Source organism: Macrobrachium rosenbergii, chromosome 12 (genome assembly GCF_040412425.1).
Source record: "Macrobrachium rosenbergii isolate ZJJX-2024 chromosome 12, ASM4041242v1, whole genome shotgun sequence".
Taxonomy (NCBI): domain Eukaryota; kingdom Metazoa; phylum Arthropoda; class Malacostraca; order Decapoda; family Palaemonidae; genus Macrobrachium; species Macrobrachium rosenbergii.
In genome coordinates this window covers 8,173,618-8,193,253 of record NC_089752.1, presented here as the reverse complement: position 1 = coordinate 8,193,253, position 19,636 = coordinate 8,173,618, and the positions used below count along the sequence as shown (strand labels likewise).

The window sequence follows — 19,636 nt, the reverse complement described above, 5'->3', positions numbered from 1 at the left end:
CATACATAGTGTATTATCAGAGGTTTTATTTAGAGAATAAAAATTCATATAGCTATTCGGGCACTGTACATTAATTACAAAGAAACGTTTTTACAAGGGAAAGTGGGAATATTTTTACAGAGGACGCTTTGGAATGCAGGGCATCTCAGCGACGTCCAAAGCCGAGAGGGGGCTTGCAGACGTGCTGTTGCAGACAGGTGTCGAAGCAGCACTTGTCAACACCACCGCAGGCACCATCGTTGGAGCAGGGTGCTGGTGGGAGGAAGTTCCTGACGGGTGGGCAGACGGGGCGGACAGGAGGGCAGAATCCTGGTTTGACTACTCCAGCGAAGCTCTGGGGTTCGAGGGCGCTCTCGCAGCAGTAGGCCTGACCCTGGGGAGTCCTGCACCAGTAGCGGCAGTCACTTGGGGGCCTGACAGCGCCGATACCACCGATACCTCCAATGCCACCAAGACCACCAAGCCCACCAAAACCACCAAGCCCACCAAGAGCTCCCAAACCAGCTCCAATACCTCCCAATCCTCCAAATCCTCCAAATCCTCCGCCAATACCACCACCGATACCACCGCCTAAGCCAACATCGAAGAATCTGCTGGAACCCTGCTTTCCTCCTGCTCCGGTACGACCCTGGACGCCTCCAGCAGCAACGTCGTCGTCGTCGTGGTCGTCGTCAGAGTGAGAAGGGGAGCCGCTATCGTCTGCAGCCACGAGGGCTAAGACGGCAATCAGCAACCACAGGAACTTCATCTGAAAGAGAAGATTTTGTTACGGGTGTTGTTAAACGAAACCGTTAAAGTGTTTCACTGGAAATGCCGTCAATCATTTTGCCAGAGGAACAAGCACAGTCACTGATTTTACTCCATATGGCAAGTGACGTATTTCATGTTCTGAAAGATGTGGTATGGGAGGTCACCTTCTCTGTCTCTGTCTCTGTTGTAGCGTGGAATGATGATCTTTTGGGTGAGGGGAGCCCTTTATATACTAAACCAAATCGCCTGCTGACCTTCTGTCGTCACTCGCCTGGTGTATAGGTAAAAAAAATTGTGAAAGGGTGTTGCTTTTGCTTAGCCACGTGTAGAAGAAAAAATGTCCTTGAGTATCATAGTTGTTTTGCTCATAGAGAGAGGTAAATATTTATGTACATACACATTTAAGAAAGAAAGAAAAATCAAAGCAAGCAAAAGGAACCGTATACCCATCATACATTAAAGACAATAAGATATTTTAGTATATATATATTGTTATGAGAATGAAATAAATAAAAAAATTCAGTAAAGAGCAAAACCTGAAATTTTGTAAATACAATTATATAGAGAATAAAGGAGTAGTAGACCTTTCCACTTCCTGTGGAATTTCTACCACTAGGTGTCTTTGACATACAAGGATGGGGACTCATATATGAGAGAGAGAGAGAGAGGGGGGTGTTGGGGGGGAAGAGGAATAACTATTTTCATATCCATTTAAGCACGAAAAGTAAAATGATTCACGAAAAGTCTGTTTCCGATACTAATGATTTTCCAGAATTATGCTATATTTGGAAATATTGGAAATCTAAGAGAGAGAGATTTTGCAAAATCAGTGAATTGCCTGCGCCCCTCGTGTCTTCTAGAACTTTTCAGTGGCATAAAGGTGAAGGTCAACTCGAATCTAGTCTGAACTCCTCATCACTTTTGCTTGATTTATTGAACCGTTATTAAAAGGATGAATGTGTGTCTAGGATATATAGTTTTATCGTTTTGTGTGGATGCGTTAAAGGGTATCACGCGAACACACACAAATATATGTATTTATTTATTTATTATGTATTTTTATATTAAACTTCTTTTAAACGTACTCGTTTATTTTCTAGTTTCCTATTTAATGTTATCACGGCGTCTATAACCGAAATGTTGTGATGCCAGTTTTGATAACCATAAAACAGTCAATTATTTCTCTCTCTCTCTCTCTCTCTCTCTCTCTCTTCTCTCTCTCTCTCTCTCTCCCGATGGGAAGAGCTTTGCATATTTGAGGAAATCACCGTAATTACGCTTTTTTTTTTATTTTATCATAGTTTAGGTTGTCAAGAAGATAATAAAGTGTAATTAGTGAAGTAAACCTTTTTCAGTAGGAATAGCTTTAAAGAAAACGGAATATGAAACTTTTACTGTATTTATGTATATCTATATTTAAAATTCACAGAATTGGGTAATTTACAGCAATTATGAGAGAATCTTTTTACAAGGGGATGAGACAGGGAAGCCTTCAGAAGAGGGGACTTTTTAGCGTCCAAAGCCGAGAGGGGGTTTGCAGACGTGCTGTTGCAGGCAGGTGTCGAAGCAGCACTTGTCAACACCACCGCAGGCACCATCGTTGGAGCAGGGTGCTGGTGGGAGGAAGTTCCTGACGGGTGGGCAGACGGGGCGGACAGGAGGGCAGAACCCAGGTTTGACTATTCCAACGAGGCTCTGGGGTTCGAGGGCGCTCTCGCAGCAGTAGGCCTGACCCTGAGGAGTCCTGCACCAATAGCGGCAGTCACTTGGGAGACTTGGGGGCCTGACAGCGCCGATACCCCCAATACCGCCGATACCACCAATACCGCCGATACCACCGATACCACCAATACCGCCGATACCGCCGAGACCCCCAGTGCCACCAAGCCCACCAAGAGCACCACCCAAACCAGGAGCGATTCCTCCCAATCCTCCTAATCCCCCAAGGGCACCGATTCCACCGCCAATGCCACCGCCAATACCACCGCCAAAGCCACCATCGAAGAATCTGTTTGATCCCTGCGTGGTTCCTGCTCCGGTACGACCTTCGACGCCTCCAGCAGCAGCGTCATTATCGTCGTCGTGGTCGTCGTCATGGTGAGAAGGGGAGCCGCTATCGTCTGCAGCCACGAGGGCCAAGACGGCAATCAGCAACCACAGGAACTTCATCTGGAAAAGAGGTAAATGTATGAACGTAGGTTGTATCCCAAATCATCTTTAAGATTAACTAAGCCGTCATTATTAATAAGGAACTAATGCCATATTTCAATTATTTAGCCTTAACGATGAATAACAAGGTAATGCGCACATGTCAGAACTGTGAATCATTTTACCTTCTCTGTCTCAACCGCTGAAGGAGAGTGGAGTAATGATCACGGCTGCAACGACGCTTTATATACAATGGCAGTACTTCGCTGGCCTTGTCATGTCATGCTGGGGGGAAAAAGGAAAAGTATCTCAGTAGGAAAAACTCGAAAATTCTCTGTAGTGAAAGGAGTCTTGTAAATGTCGAAGAGACGACCACAACTGGGGAACTAGAATAGAATACCAACGGATACTGTATCGAGACATGAAGATGAATAAGGGCCTAAACCAAGACAATTTCTGGAAGAGGAATTGAGGGTGGAATTCAAGTACACTTCTAGGGAACGTATATGACAGTTCTGTATCTGGACTACGAGAGTGAATGACCAATTTTTTTCCCAGTCCTCATTAAGATTTTTTTTTTCATTATGTTGATTGAAAAAAATTGTGAATATTATTGCTATTTGGTACTAGAGGTTAAAGAAAGTTTAGTTGGAATTGGAACCGGAAGATAAGATTTAGGCCAAAGGCCAGTCGCTGGCGCACATGAGGTCATTCAGCGCTGAAAATAACGTTGAAAGAATTGTTAGGAAAGGAGAAAGATTAATGTGAAAGAAGGAGACTATGAACTGAAGTATAATAAAAGAAAATGAAAGGTGAAGTAGCCAGGGGTCGAATGGACGCTGCAAAGAACCTTAAATAATGCCTACAGTGGACCGTATGAGATGCACTGACAGCACTACCCCACCTGTGGTGACGCAAGGTTAGTACTCCCCTTGAAGTATCGATTTTAAATTTGTGTTAAAGAAATGAAGGTTTAGAATTAATCGCATAAGCTACAGTGATATTAATAACGAACTGGAGTAAGAATGTATTGATGACGAAGGTGACAGTAATTTATTCAAACGATGAAAACACAATAACCCGAATTTTTACAAACCTGCTCTAACCCACTTTAGTATAGAAATATATCGAGTAAATTCAATCAGTTGACGACTCTTCGCTGTATAACTCATTATTAAATACGATTGACGTGCTGCGACTGATCTCACAAATACCAATCCCCGTAGGGGGCGTGTTAGTGCCATCAGTGCACCTGGCGGGGTGCACTGTAGGCATTACTAAAGGTTCTTTGCAGCGTCCCTTCCGCCCCTAGCTGGAACCCCTTTCATTCCTTTTACTGTACCTCCATTCATATTATCTTCCATCTTGCTATCCACCCTCTCCTAACAATTATTTCACAGTGCAACTGCGAGGTTTTCCTCCTGTTACAACTTTCAGACCTACCTACTCTCAATTTCCTTTCCAACGCTGAATGACCTCATAGGTCCCAGTGCTTGGCCTTTGGCCTAAACTCTATATTCCATTCCATTCTACACATACTGACGCCATCATTCCCTTTGTGATATCTTAATTCTGGCAGCACTTTTCAAGATAACTATACGGTAATTAACGTCTTCACCAGTCCTCGCTCCTTTGGTAACTGGATAAGTTTGATGCAAGGTTATTCATTTTTATAACCATGGAAGCCAAGTTTATGTTTAACATTCCGTAATTATTTTGCGTGTATGTATTATCCTGGCCTTCCGTTTTTGGCTTTCGTTTTCTGTTTGTACCGGTTGCTGAATATTTAATCGTGTTATTTTGTTGTAGTTCCTTCTATATCTTGTTTTCTCTCTGATTATGCAATTTTCAATATTTGGAAGACAGAGAGAGAGAGAGAGAGAGAGAGAGAGAGAGAGAGAGAGAGAGAGAGAGAGAGAGAGAGAGAGTACATTTTAAGAATAAACAGAAAGATGTTCATAATAATATGCATTTACCAAGTGACTGGGGAACCTAATAATAATAATAATAATAATAATAATAATAATAATAATAATAATAATAATAATAATAATAATATACTTTATTTCAGCTCAGGGCCACATACAAAAATAAACGATGTAGAGACAATACAGTATATAGAATTCAGATATGCTGGTTAAGAACTCATAATAAACGGCTACACCCAAACATTTGCTCAGCAGAATAATAATAATAATAATAATAATAATAATAATAATAATAATAATAATAATAATAATAATTTCTGCAGAGCACATTAGGGTGACGGCGAAGGCCATATAGTATGTGAACAAACACCGCATTTGAACAGTTTATTACAAAAATACAGAAGAGTAGTCATACCGCATATACATAGATGTATATTTATGTAAAATTATAGAGACAATAAAAAAAATAACTTAAAAATTATGATTGAAATAAGAATCATGCTCATGAACTGAGGCCACCCAGGGTGTGAAAAATAAAAACGACAGTTATGAAACATATGCCCCATTAACCCATCTTTCCCACAATTTAGACCTCCTTCGTGCTTCATCGTTTAAGATGTATTGAGGACTTACTATTAAGAAGCTTGTGGTTGTATTTATAACGGGAAGTTCCTTCTATAATCTTCCATCTTCCCAGAGGCTAACTTCAGACGATTTTTTTTTTTTTTTTTTTTTTTACATTTTTCTGACTTCCATTAGGATCCGACTAGCTATTCATGGCCTTGAAACCGACCTTTGTAATAAACATTATCTTATCTAATCAAGGATGGGTTTTCTCTCTCATTTGGTCAGTGGGTCTAATCAAGGATGGGTTTTCTCTCTCATTTGGTCAGTGGGTCTAATCAAGGATGGGTTTTCTCTCTCATTTGGTCAGTGGGTCTAATCAATAATGGGGTTTCTCTCTCATTTGGTCTGTGGGTCTAATCAAGGATGGGTTTTCTCTCTCATTTGGTCTGTGGGTCTAATCAAGGATGGGTTTGCTCTCTCATTTGGTCAGTGGGAAGAGTATTGCATATTTTATGAAATCAGAAAGCGTCCACTTTTCTTATCAGAATGTGGTGTTGTAACTAACAAGAGCATAACAGAAAGAAGAGTAGTTGAATAAGTTTAGTACATCTTGTTCTTCTGTAAGAAGAGGTTTAAGAAAACAGATTATTAACTTTCTGTATTTATTTATATTTAAAATTCTTAGAATTGGTAGATTTACAGTAATTACACGAGAATCTTTTTACAAGGGGATGAGACAGGGAAGCCCTCAGAAGAGGGGACTTTTTAGCGTCCAAATCCGAGAGGGGGCTTGCAGACGTGCTGTTGCAGACAGGTGTCGAAGCAGCACTTGTCAACACCACCGCAGGCACCATCGTTGGAGCAGGGTGCTGGTGGGAGGAAGTTCCTGACGGGTGGGCAGAGTGGGCGGACAGGAGGGCAGAACCCTGGTTTGACTATTCCAACGAGGCTCTGGGGTTCGTAGGCGCTCTCGCAGCAGTAGGCCTGACCCTGAGGAGTCCTGCACCAATAGCGGCAGTCACTTGGGAGACTTGGGGGCCTGACAGCACCGATACCGCCAATACCACCGATACCACCGATACCGCCGATACCCCCAATGCCACCAAGCCCACCAAGAGCACCACCCAAACCAGGAGCGATTCCTCCCAATCCTCCTAATCCCCCAAGGGCACCGATTCCACCGCCAATACCTCCGCCAAAGCCACCATCGAAGAATCTGTTTGATCCCTGCGTGGTTCCTGCTCCGGTACGACCCTCAACGCCTCCAGCAACGTCGGCGTGGTCGTGGTCGTGTTCGTGTTCGTGTTCGTGATCGTGGTCGTGGTCGTCTGCAGCCACGAGGGCCAAGACAGCAATCAGCAACCACAGGTACTTCATCTGGAAAGGATGTAAATATATGAACGTTGGTAGTATTGCAAATCATCTTCTCTTTTCCCTAAACAGTCATTATTAATAACCAACTAGTGCCATGTATTTCAATAACTATGAATAACAGGCTAATGCTTTGTATTGTCAGAACTGTGAATCATTTACCTTCTCTGTCTCAGCCGCTGAAGGAGAGTGGAGTAATGATCACGGCTGCAACGACTCTTTATATACAATGGCAGTATGTCGCTGACCTTGTCTTGTCATGCTCGAAAAAAGAAAAAAAGAAACATTGAAGGCATCCCAGTAGGAAAAACTCGAAAATAGGCTTTATCACATAATGCTTTTAATTACAGCATTCAAGTTTTTTAGTGAAAGGAGTCTTTAAAGGAAAGGACCTTAACTTGGGGGGCGGGGGGAGAATAGGATACGAAATGACTGAATGACATAACGATGATTGACAGCATAAATCATGGACAATATGAAGCACAGTTTCAGGGAACTTATGAAGTTTCTGTCTACGGATTGCGAGATGGAGTGCTTACAGATTTTTTTTTTCTTATTTTACATTAAATCTAAGTACGTCGATTGGAATATTATTGATCATTGTAGTTGTTCGGTGTTAATGGTAACGGAAAGTTGACTCATTTTTAAATATGGATTTTACATTTTGGTTTAGTAAAATAAAGGCTTTCAGTTAATGGCAAAAATATATGTGTTGTTTTTGAAACAATTAATGAAGGAAAAAAATACCAAATTTCTTCAGGCTTTATGCAAATTTGGTGCAGAAATATATCAAATAAACTGAATCAGATGACGACGATTTTATTTATAAGCTTATGTAGGAATATCATTCTGTGCCGTAACCGATCTTACCCGTACCGCCATCATACTCTTTAATATTAGACGTATTTTACGGGATACACGTAATTTCTTACTATATTGACTTTTGGGTCCCATTGTGACTTATTGCTTGTTGCACCAGATCGGTAAAATTTGTAGTAAAGTTAATAATTTTTTTTAGTAAGGATATGAAGTTTTCGTCAAGCCTTCCGCCTGTCTGGCCTTACAGCTGGCGTACGAGTTGGGACTTCCTTTAAGGCAAACATTTTAAGTGTAAGTAACTCCAGAAGTATAGTAAACTGAATATTAAACGAAATTTATGGCTAATATTTGTAAATACAAACAAATGTCACTGTGTATGTGATATATATATATATATATATATATATATATATATATATATATATATATATATATATATATATATATATATATATATATGATTATAATCACTTTTGTACGTGATGTTTTTAGGTCCTAAACCTGTCTCTTATTTTTCACCTGTGTAGTAATGTGTGATATATATATATATATATATATATATATATATATATATATATATATATATATATATGTGTGTGTGTGTGTGTGTGTGTGTGTGTGTGTGTGTGCATAGTAGAGAGAGGGAGAGAGAGAGTGAGAGTAAAGGTTTTTACGGACACAGTTCTGTTTGCGTTCCTTCAAAAGTTTCACTGCCAATTCTGAATTAGTTGCACGATCAAATTAAGCCAATCATGGAGGAGGAAAGCCGTTTATCAGCAGGAAAACGTTACTCGGAAATTGAGATTATTCATTTGTTTTTCTGCTGTTTTAGGTGTTTTTGACATCGTAAAGATCCCTGGGAAACTGGAAGAGCTTCTCAGTGAAATTTTTAATCGAAAGAAATTGACTTCGCTTGGCGATTGAAGATGTGCAACCTAATTTCAATTGTGTCACCTACTGCTTCATTTGTATTTAATGTGCGTTGATTTTGTGCATAGATATGAAGTAAAAGTTACCTATCCTTTCCAGTTTCTTAAATTATGGAATCAAGGCACCTGTTGTAAATGTGCTTGTGTGTGTTTCTTCATTTTGCTCTTGAATCCAGTACACCTAATTCTTGTGTTCCTTTTACATCTACTGATTTTATCATTATGCATCTTTATTTAACACACAACATACTTCAATATGGCCATTTTGTTTAGTGTTTTCAATGTGGGATAATGTTAGCATTTCAGCTGTCGCTATTTAATATCTTTTTAAATACATTTTTAATTTGTCTGTCTTGTGAAAATCTAGGGAATAAAATTTCCAATTTGTTCGTAAAAAATGTTTGTGTAATTGCTAACAGAAATCTTGGTGTTCAAACTGTCTAGTATTTATTAATTTTGTATAGTTGTAACTTTATCTTCCTATATTCAGTCTTAGGTCTTTTAGTAGGACATTGCTAGAGATCTCATTAGATTATATCGGGCTTAATATGCTATTTATCTCTTTAATTTGTTAATTATATTGGCACAGCCTACATGTGTACCGAGTCTGTTCGTATGTTTACTTTAACAATTTTGCAGTACTGCATTCCCATCTAGTTTACGTATAATAATATCATAAAGATTATAATACATTAATAGCAATAATATATATATATATATATATATATATATATATATATATATATATATATATGTGTGTGTGTGTATATATATATATATATATATATATTATAACACAGACTAGATAAGAGAAGGCAAATGCACAACCAAGTAAGAATAGAGGAAAGGAAAGCGTAGAAAAATTATATGAATATAACTTATAAGATTACAGTTTATTTCAAGTATAAACTACAATTCCTTATAGTTACATAGGTACTGTACACTAATTACAAAGGACGTTTTTACAAGGGGAGTGGATACATTTTTGAAGGGGATGCTTTAGGATGAAGGGCATCTCAGCGACGTCCAAATCCGAGAGGGGGCTTGCAGACGTGCTGTTGCAGACAGGTGTCGAAGCAGCACTTGTCAACACCACCGCAGGCACCATCGTTGGAGCAGGGTGCTGGTGGGAGGAAGCTCCTGACGGGTGGACAGAGTGGGCGGACAGGAGGGCAGAATCCAGGTTTGACTATTCCAACGAGGCTCTGGGGTTCGAGGGCGCTCTCGCAGCAGTAGGCCTGACCCTGGGGAGTCCTGCACCAGTAGCGGCAGTCACTTGGGGGACTTGGGGGCCTGATGGCACCGATACCACCGATACCACCAATACCGCCGATACCCCCAATGCCACCAAGCCCACCAAGACCAGCACCGATTCCTCCCAATCCTCCAAATCCTCCGCCAATACCACCGCCAAAGAATCTGTTTGATCCCTGCCTGCTTCCTGCTCCGGTACGACCTTCGACGCCTCCAGCAGCGTTGTCGTCGTCGTCGCCGCTATCGTCTGCAGCCACGAGGGCCAAGACGGCAATCAGCAACCACAGGAACTTCATCTGGAAGAGAGAATTTCGTTGATAATTATTGTTAAACTAAAGTACTAAAGCGTTTATTTAGAATTACTTGGAAAAAGTATGTACTAAAGTGTTTATTTAGAATTACTTAGAAAATTCGGTCGCCATCACCGTATTTAACGAGTAGGCAAAACATTCATCCAATATTGGAAAAAAGAAAAGTAGAATATTAAAGTCTTTACAACAGAGAAGATATTTTGCATTGTGTAGAAAGTCTTTTGGCTTAGTGATCCGTTCAACTGACTAGGAAGGATGGTATACCTTTGCAGTCACAACGAAAGCAGGGAGACCGATGCTGCGATCACACCTTAGGGCCTTCTTATATACCTGTGAGAATCAGTTGCTCACCTTTTGTTGATGCAAAAAAAAAAAAGAAAGAGAATAAGTAAATAGAAATTAGACCTAGCATCTTTCGAATGCTTTTGCCGATGGAGGAAGTAACTGACGTACAAAAACTTGCATCCATTCTTTGCTTTAATAAACTAGTTATTGAATCATGGTCTTGAGAGATCATTTTCCGACAGGCAGTGCTTGTGATGAAAATGAATGTTATAAATAATTATATCAACACTTTACGGTTCTGTGACTTGCTTATATGAGAACAGTGAATAATAAAAATTGAAAGTTGAAAGAAGTTATTTATATATATATATATATATATATATATATATATATATATATATATATATATATATATATATATATATATATATATATATATATATGTAGGGTTTTCAAGTGAAGCATATTGTGGAAAGACCTGACAGCTATTTGTACGGCGTTTATTTTAATTCCTATATAAAATTTTATTTGTAGTTTTTTTTATTTTCCTTAGATGTGTATGATTGTAATGAAACGTTTATTCTGTTGGCATTAGAATGCTAAAGCTTTTTTTCCAACTTCCAGTTTTTCTTAAACCCAAAACGACATTCTTCAGTGCGTTGCAAAATTTCTTTTGAAATTCCATTTTCGTTCGTTGATCCCCCGGTGCTCGTAGACATGGTAACGATGCACGTTTTTAGCGGCCCGTCTATATGTTTTCGTGAAATATCCTTGTTGGGCCACGTGAAATCGTTTGCGCTGAAAATGTCACAGGATAGGAACGAGAGTTAAATGTGCAAAATCACCCTAACGTATAAATAACAAGGCTGATTAGAAACAGTGGATTTACTTGTATTTTTCTTTATTTGATGATAATGATGACGTTCGTTCGCTTATTTTGGACTGAGTCAGCCTTCTGCTGGCACGGGCTCTTGCTCTTGGGCAGCCCGTAATGGTGATCAAGTTTCTTCCCCATGCATCTTTTTATAAAGAATTTACCTGAATCTTTGTTAAAGAGTACCTTTAGTAGATGCAGTTATTCTTTATGTAAGTACAATGCACTTGATGCGCTGTTTTTAGTGATCTAGTATCGATCCTTTCCTTACTGAGAATACTTGGTGGTAAAGATATAAGTTAGATGCCAGAATATAATACTAGCTTTCATTTGTTGGGGTAGGGCAGTTCAACATGGCGGGGGTGTCAGGAAAAAATCAGGGTCGTGCGTGTACAGTACCTGTTTGCGCATCTTATGTCGTCGAGATGTTCATTAAGCCTTGTGACAACCCACGTTTATTCTTAGAGTAAAACCGGTATTTATCAGTGTATTCACTCTCTCACTGAGGAAGATTTGTAGATGATAAAGAGATCAAATCTTGCCTGGACACTGGACAAGATCCCCGAAGGGGGCTAGTGCCGTCAGTGCAACTCACGTGGTGCTGCACTGTAGGCATTACTAAAGGTTCTTTGCAGGGTCACTTCGGACCCTAGCTGGAACCCCCTTTCATTCCTTTTACTGTACCTCCATTCATATTATCTTGCTTCCATCTTGCTATCCATCCTCTCTTAACAGTTATTCCATAGTGCAGCTGCGAGGTTTTCCTCCTGATACACCTTCCAGGTCTTCCTAGTGTCACTTTCCCTTTCAGCGCTGAATGACCTCATTTGTCCCAGTGCTTGGCCTTTGGCCTAAATTCTATATTCCATTCCATTTCATTCCACTGGAAAAGACTACTGTCACGGCTTAGAAGATCACTTCTTTTCTAGGGAAAAGAAAGAAAGAAAGTGTTTTGCTGAGATAAAAGAGGAAAGTTTGACGGAGTAAGGGTTGCGAAATCCCTTCCGTTCAGTCATAGGTTGCCTTATTGACTGAATTTCCTGTTGATGTTATCACGTGCCACATTTCATTTCCTTACGCCCGGTGATGACCACATAACCGCGTTTTCTAAAAGCTATATCGAAGTAGTAACTCCCTTTCTGCAGTCTCAAGTATGGTGTTTCCTTTGCTTCCGGGTAGCATTTCCAGAGATGTAACCGAGTACCGGGACCTTTCCCTGAAAAAAGCGGAACGCCATATCTTAAAAACTAACCATAGAATTTTCTTGAAAATAATCTCATTATGTTTCCCAAACCCAAATTTGTCACATGGTAATACGTTAACCTAACCTAACCCAACCTAACCTAACCTTAGAGCATGGTAAAAAAGCCGGGGGTGGTGCGATACTGACATCAATCTTGGGAATCTTCCCTTTCATAAATTCCTTATAAATTTACACATACGAGTATATTCAGTTTTATCAATATTTGTTATTTATCACTTCATTTAATGTTATTTACTGCTAATAATTATTGTGATATATATATATATATATATATATATATATATATATATATATATATATATATATATATATATATATATATATTCGATTCTAAATACAAATACCTGAGTTCGACGGGAATTTGTAGTGGCAGTCGGTATCTGCTTATTGTTTATAGACCTCACTTGTTGGCCGTGTGGTTAAAATCGCGTCACTGTAGTCCTGAGTTCTTGTCTTCCGTGGTTCGAGCCCACGAGACGACGAACTTATTATCAACTAAAAAATTCCCCTTCAGGTAACATATATGAAAATATATTATGTCCGAGGTAGAGCGAATTGGATATTGAAGGACGTTTGTAGCTTAATGGTTGTATATGAATCACGGTGATGTGATAAAATTATTCATATATATATATATATATATATATATATATATATATATATATATATATATATATATATATATATATATATATATATATATATATATATGTATATATATTTATATGTATATTATACAGTTCTGTTTATATGTACTAATTGTGCAAATGTTTATCATTTCTACTCCCTTCTGTCTTTTTTCCTTATGGAGCATACTCCTCTGTGCGAGTTCATGGCTTTCAGATTTTTCCATTAAAATGTTGTCTCATTATGACTGAACAATATAAATGAAAACAAGAAAAGTTGTTAGATATTGCAACAGATCAAAGAAGTCTAGGGTTCGATAGTTGATCACAGCAAGACCTAAAAGCCATCGAAGACTGCGTTGGGTTTTTGTTTTTTTCGACGAGACGTAGGCAGTTAAAACTTCGTAAGTTTGGAATAATTAACAATACGGAGGAGGCAGAGAGAGAGAGGAAGAAAAGAGAGAGAGAAACTTGTTTTAAAGAGCTTTATTTTAAGGAAAATTACAACCGTAAAGCCAGGGACATGTTTATTTCGGAATAAGTGCCCTAGCAAAAGTTCTTTTCTTTTGGATTTAAAAAATAAAAATTTCTGCCCTTAGCTCAGTTTTGTATTTCGCATACGGAAGTCTTCATTATTATTATTATTATTATTATTATTATTATTATTATTATTATTATTATTATTATTATCATCATCATCGTAACTGAGACCATCTTTTATGCAGGTTTCATTATAGGTAATTGCTAATTTAGCAAAATTAATCACCTATTGAACATTATCATTTTTTTATGATTCTTGTTGCTCGTAGCAAAAGTTAAATGTAAGCCGTGCAATAATCATCAGAGTTCAAAGCATTCGAAATTTACCTTTATTATTATCCAGAATGAGTATACAGTCTGAGAAGAGCAAAGAAAGAGAAAAATTAATACGCAATTTACTCCTAAAAAACCACCATATATTTATAATTAGAGCGAAATGTCGTTTGATATTTAAGTGTACTGTACCGACTGTGCTTCTGAAATTATGATAACTTGAAGACTGCTGTATCGAACATCATCAAATTTTGAATGGAGAATTTTCTCTCTGAAAGGTTGAAGGACGATCCAGGTGTGAAAAATGTGGCGTTCTCTTAGTACTCCATGGCTGTGCTCTAAATTCTGCATTATTATCAACAAAACTTATTGATTGTATCTTTGCGAAGGAACTTCAGATTCTTGTGAAGGCTTACTATCAGAGCGTTATTCAATTTACTTTTCTGCATCTGTGAAGCTTGAGTAGCTCCTTTAGTTCTTATTGATGCATTATACATTTATACTGTCGTTTTATGTTAACTCGAGCAGGCACATAAACATGTTCTGTAGTTGGATTGTTGCAGCTGATATAGCCTAATTACAAGAAGGTATTTATAACTCATTGCAGAGGTAAGCAAGTTATTGTCATTTCTATAATTACAAATGTCAGTGGAACTTTGTTGTAGTCAAGAAAAATTAGTTTTCTGAATCTTCCTAGTTATTAAAAATTAGTTTTCTGAATCTTGGTAATTATGTAATTGCGTATCCATTCTTCAGTAAAATTTAATCTTCAGTCTTGCTGTTATAAATGATTTCCCTCAACATTCTCACTCTCCATCTTTTCTTGATTTACAATTTATGGCTGATAATGAAGTTAGCCCAGTGTCTGTCCGTAGGCCCTAACAACAACCCATCAGTCCAAGGCAAGTTTCACCTCTCCTGATGACTGAGTGATCAGTAGGATTTACTTATGAATTGCATAATGTGCTCACTGTGTTCTTTTTGGTCTTGATGTTTTGAACTTCAAAAGTTTTGTAGGATTTGCCTTTTTAGTTTTCTGAAAAGAAAACTATTGTGCCGGCTTTGTGTGTCCGTCCGCACTTTTTTTCTGTCCGCCCTCAGATCTTTAAAACTGCTGAGGCTAGACGGCTGCAACTTGGTATGTTGATCATCCACCCTTCAATCATCAAACATACCAAATTGCAGCCCTCTAGCCTCAGTAGTTTTTATTTTATTTAAGGTTAAAGTTAGCCATAACCGTGCTTCTGGCAACGATATAGAATAAGCCACCACCTGGCCGTAGTTAACGTTTGATGGACCGCGGCTCTTACAGCATTATACTGAGACCACCGAAAGATGGATCTGTTTTCGGTGGCCTTGATTATAAGAAGTACAGAAAACTCAACTGCGCCGAAGAAACTTCGGCGCATTTTTTCTTGTTTATTGGTATTTAAATCATCCGATACTTAAACTGCATAGAGAAATAAGCTTCGCATTTAGCTCATCGTTTAGTCATTTGGTTTTTTCAGGAGTTTTATTCTGTTGGACACCTTTAGATAAATTATTTCCAAAATTCTTGTAGACATTGCCCCCTGAACGTATAGCATGGTTTTCAGTTTTCTCTTGGTAACTAAACCATAGCCCTAGCACTTTCCAAATATTAGATTTGATTTTTTAAACCGTAGTTTTTCTTTGTAGTTGTACCATAGAAGCTATCAACATACTGAAATGCCACCATTTCACAGGTAATGAACTGTACACAGGGACTGAGTTATAATATACATTCATATTGTTTCTTAATCATTTTTATTTCGATTTAGAATTAGAAATCTTATACATACTCTGTACATTTTTTACATAAGGGTGATTTTTACACGGGAAGTAAGGATATTTGTGCAAAGAAACTGGTGGCTTAGAGGTGACTTAGCGACGTCCAAATCCGAGAGGGGGCTTGCAGACGTGCTGTTGCAGACAGGTGTCGAAGCAGCACTTGTCAACACCACCGCAGGCACCATCGTTGGAGCAGGGTGCTGGTGGGAGGAAGTTCCTGACGGGTGGGCAGACGGGCGGACGGGAGGGCAGAATCCTGGTTTGACTACTCCAGCGAAGCTCTGGGGTTCGAGGGCGCTCTCGCAGCAGTAGGCCTGACCCTGGGGGAGAGTCCTGCACCAGTAGCGGCAGTCACTTGGGGACTTGGGGCCTGACAGCGCCGATACCACCAATACCGCCGATGCCACCAATACCGCCGATGCCACCAATACCGCCGATACCCCCAATGCCACCAAGCCCACCCAAACCAGGAGCGATTCCTCCCAATCCTCCCAGTCCTCCAAATCCTCCCTGCAGGCCGAATCCGCCGCCAATACCCCCGCCTAAGCCACCATCGAAGAATCTGTTTGATCCCTGCCTGCTTCCTGCTCCGGTACGACCCTCGACGCCTCCAGCAGCGTTGTCGTCGTCGTCGCCGCTATCGTCTGCAGCCACGAAGGCCAAGACGGCAATCAGCAACCACGAGTACTTCATCTGGTTAATGAAAGGAAAAATTCTTTTAAGATGTTTTAAAAGCCTCCAAATACTACTGTTTTATCTGCTTCCATACATTGTTCCCGTATTAACTTAATGAATAGAGCATTGACATGCAAGACTAATTTAACTGTGAAATTCTTAGCACTGGTAGAGAGTAAAAATCCTTTTTACCATTTGACGGTAACATAAGCAGTATTATTTTTCTTACCTTGTCAGCAACGCCAGAGAGGATCAAGCAGTGTGATTGTAGGACTCTATTTGAGCCTTATATATACTGCACCCATTTGCTAACCTTGATCTCATATGTCTCCTTGCAGGAAGAAGATAGCGGGCGCTGGGATCCTCGCGAAAATGAGGTAAGAAAGAACCTGTAGGATCACTCCTCCCAAAACAGCTTTTTATGAACTCACCTGCTTTGCAAGGGAAGTGAAAGCAACTTATTCTAATGGGACTGTTTTGATGAAAAATTGTTTTCGCATCTATCTTTGCATCTTTAGAGCGAATAACAACCCCGAAGTTGAATCGGTGTGATTTTCATACTGCAAAAATGACTGACATTTGGAATTCGTTTCACGCGAATATCGAAAATTTGCATGAAGCTACGATATTGTGCCTAATGTGGTAGCATAAGACATACATAGGCGTAGACATACGTACGTTATTATATATATATATATATATATATATATATATATATATATATATATATATATATATATATATATATATATATATATATATATATATGTATACATATACAGTATATTGAATTCAACTAAATTCACTGTGTCTTATCAGTATCTTTAATATGAATCAAATGAAAGGACAGAGCTCAAAGCCTTATGGTAAAATGCCAGGATATTTGTAGCGTGCTAGGTTTTCGGACATTGATAAAATACCGATATATATATAGGTTTTTATCATAAAAGAAACACTTATGTACGCATTCTCTCTTTGATTTTGCGTTTTTCATATGTAAAAAGATATTCACAATGGTTCAGAGTAACTGCTATTTGATGTTCATGAAACGCTTGGGCGTTCGTACCTCAAGCTTCAGGGTGGTGGTCGTTGGATTAAGAGGAATTCTTTCTCTCTCTCTCTCTCTCTCTCTCTCTCTCTCTCTCTCTCTATCAACAATCAACTGCTTACAATGTGTTAACTTTTAGAAGAGTTGACTTTAGTTAATACGGTATTACATTTTGATCATGTCCAGAAATGAATTAGGTTTGTCGTCAGTTGAAATGTTCTTCAAGCTCCGTTGGTGTTTTCGTAGTTTTTAATTTTAATAGTCTGCACATTTAATATATTCGACTTATATTTCACATAAATCATAATGCAAATGATAAATTTCATCAATACGGCAGCTTTCATAACCTTAGTATATTTTGTGTCCTTTGGAATTTAAAGCATATATTAGATTTTAAGTTAGTGAACAATCTTTAACTTCGGCCATTTTTCCAAATGTATTTATTTAGTATTACCAGAATCTAAAAGAATCTAAAGAAAATACGTACATGGAAATTTTTTTTCTTTTTGCCGCTAGTCTGATAATTATTTTTGTTCTTAGTTATTAAGATAAGTATCTAATGTAGCATTCAATTCTCCCTTTTTTAACATATGGGTGTCCCATTTTATGAAGCCTGCATAATAAGGCAACGACTTCATGGTTTTTTCGGTATTGATGATTGCATAATATCAATATTTTATTATCATATGAAGGCATTATCTTTCCTGGAAGCCTGCTTAACAAGCTAAAGGTCATTCTGCCTCGTTCGTTATGATTGTTTTCAAATTACTTATGAAAATAACGTGCGAAGGTGATCCTAGTCGCTTTCGCTTATCAAAAAAAATGTAAATTATATTCCCCAATTTATTTTTTTTCAATAAATGTTAAGTATGAAATATTAATGTTCAGTGTATTTAAAATATTAATTTTTGTACTTCGATATTTTAGAAAAATTCAGCGTTAATCACCATTCTTTTTTTACGTTAGCGGAAATTGAAAGGCCGTCTCCAAGCTTTGATTCGGTTGTATAAAGATAAAGTTCACCTATAATGTGTATATATATATATATGTATATATAATACATATATATATACATATATGTATATATGTATACATATACAGTATAATTCCCCGTCGGTGATATTAGCGAAGCAGCTTGAATTGGATATTAAACGACATTTGTAGCTTAATGATTGTATATAAATCACGGTGATGTGATAAAAATTTCTTATATATATGTGTGTGCATGTGCATATGTAAGTATATTCAGCCATAAATACTGTTTAAGGAGGATTTTTAATCGATAAATGCTGGATGGTCAAAGTCACTGGGTATCGTTGTTTCTAAACCAGGCCGCGGTTAGAATCCTGGCTGAAGCAGAAGCGCGTTTCAGTTGTAATTCCCCTTGGATGTAAGTTATTCCTAAGGTATAGTGAATTCTCATTAAGCAATAGTTGTAGTTTAACACTCGTGGATATAAAAAAAATAGTCGCGTGTATACGCGAAGAAAATTATATATATATATATATATATATATATATATATATATGTATGTATGTATGTATGTGTGTATAAAATATATGGGGTGCGTGCTTATTGAGTAGGCCCTAAAACTGCAAAACAAAATACACGAAATATAGCCAGCTTTCCGTGTTGCCGTCTACATTTCTGAATTTTAAATAAACTGTCGTGAAATTTATGCGTCTAACGCTTTCAAAGGGATTAAGCCTCATTCATACGAGACCTAATTTTAATAGCGGTGGTACAGCCAAATTATATAATTACAACAAGAGGAGGTTGCTTTGGAGAAGATATTAAGATGTGCAAAAATTGAATCGGGATGATAAACAGAATGACAGAAGTTAGAAAGAACAATAGACTGACAGCGAGACAGGAAAGTAGATGGACAGAGAAAATTATGCTAAAATTTCAGGTAGATAGGAGAGAATGGTGGATTGCATTGCAATTTCAAAGAGGGTCTTTTTGGCTTGTCTGATAGAATGTGGAATTGACGAATCGCGGATGAGGAAAATCTTAGTGATTTTCTTATAGAGAATTTAATTCAAAATTGAATACCAGGTGTGTCTGATCTATTTGAACAGATACAGGACTTGAAAAGTTATGGTATTAACGTCTTTTGAGAACTTTCATAAATCTTAATATTTTGAGTCATAAGCGGATTACAA

The 19,636-nt window shown here is 38.1% G+C and overlaps 4 protein-coding genes and 1 long non-coding RNA gene across 5 annotated transcripts in view; 1 reads left to right on the top strand and 4 right to left on the bottom strand.

Annotated features, from left to right (window-relative positions):
- Positions 1-19,636, top strand: part of LOC136844372 (uncharacterized) — a 190,057-nt gene that overhangs the window by 104,292 nt on the left and 66,129 nt on the right. Inside the window, exon 2 of the long non-coding RNA XR_010854835.1 lies at positions 16,762-16,800. This is a non-coding gene — a long non-coding RNA (uncharacterized lncRNA). The remainder of the gene's footprint in view (positions 1-16,761; positions 16,801-19,636) is intronic.
- LOC136844203 (uncharacterized PE-PGRS family protein PE_PGRS54-like) lies at positions 15-946 on the bottom strand. The gene is made up of 2 exons (XM_067113220.1): positions 915-946; positions 15-748 (listed from the first exon to the last, which is right to left on the bottom strand). The coding sequence occupies exon 2, from the start codon at positions 746-748 to the stop codon at positions 146-148; it is 603 nt and encodes a 200-aa protein (XP_066969321.1). The 5' UTR covers positions 915-946; the 3' UTR covers positions 15-145.
- On the bottom strand, positions 2,221-3,050 carry LOC136844202 (uncharacterized PE-PGRS family protein PE_PGRS10-like). The gene has a single exon (XM_067113218.1). It carries the CDS (start codon positions 2,917-2,919, stop codon positions 2,260-2,262), a length of 660 nt encoding a protein of 219 aa, XP_066969319.1. The 5' UTR covers positions 2,920-3,050; the 3' UTR covers positions 2,221-2,259.
- On the bottom strand, positions 5,114-6,808 carry LOC136844201 (isoniazid-induced protein IniB-like). The gene has a single exon (XM_067113217.1). The coding sequence runs from the start codon at positions 6,768-6,770 to the stop codon at positions 6,159-6,161; it is 612 nt and encodes a 203-aa protein (XP_066969318.1). The 5' UTR covers positions 6,771-6,808; the 3' UTR covers positions 5,114-6,158.
- On the bottom strand, positions 9,414-16,680 carry LOC136844200 (peroxidase-like protein 2). Its single transcript, XM_067113216.1, has 3 exons — positions 16,653-16,680; positions 16,119-16,441; positions 9,414-9,805 (listed from the first exon to the last, which is right to left on the bottom strand). The coding sequence occupies exons 2-3, from the start codon at positions 16,439-16,441 to the stop codon at positions 9,529-9,531; spliced, it is 600 nt and encodes a 199-aa protein (XP_066969317.1). The 5' UTR covers positions 16,653-16,680; the 3' UTR covers positions 9,414-9,528.

Bases quoted from the DNA above. Each gene is read 5' to 3' on its own strand.
- LOC136844202 (XM_067113218.1), bottom strand. From the start codon at position 2,919: ATGAAGTTCCTGTGGTTGCTGATTGCCGTCTTGGCCCTCGTGGCTGCA.
- LOC136844200 (XM_067113216.1), bottom strand. From the start codon at position 16,441: ATGAAGTACTCGTGGTTGCTGATTGCCGTCTTGGCCTTCGTGGCTGCA. The intron at 9,806-16,118 runs GCCCCAAGTCCC...CGGTGCCATCAG, and splicing joins GGTGGTATCGGCGCTGTCAG to GCCCCCAAGTCCCCCAAGTG.
- LOC136844203 (XM_067113220.1), bottom strand. From the start codon at position 748: ATGAAGTTCCTGTGGTTGCTGATTGCCGTCTTAGCCCTCGTGGCTGCA.
- LOC136844201 (XM_067113217.1), bottom strand. From the start codon at position 6,770: ATGAAGTACCTGTGGTTGCTGATTGCTGTCTTGGCCCTCGTGGCTGCA.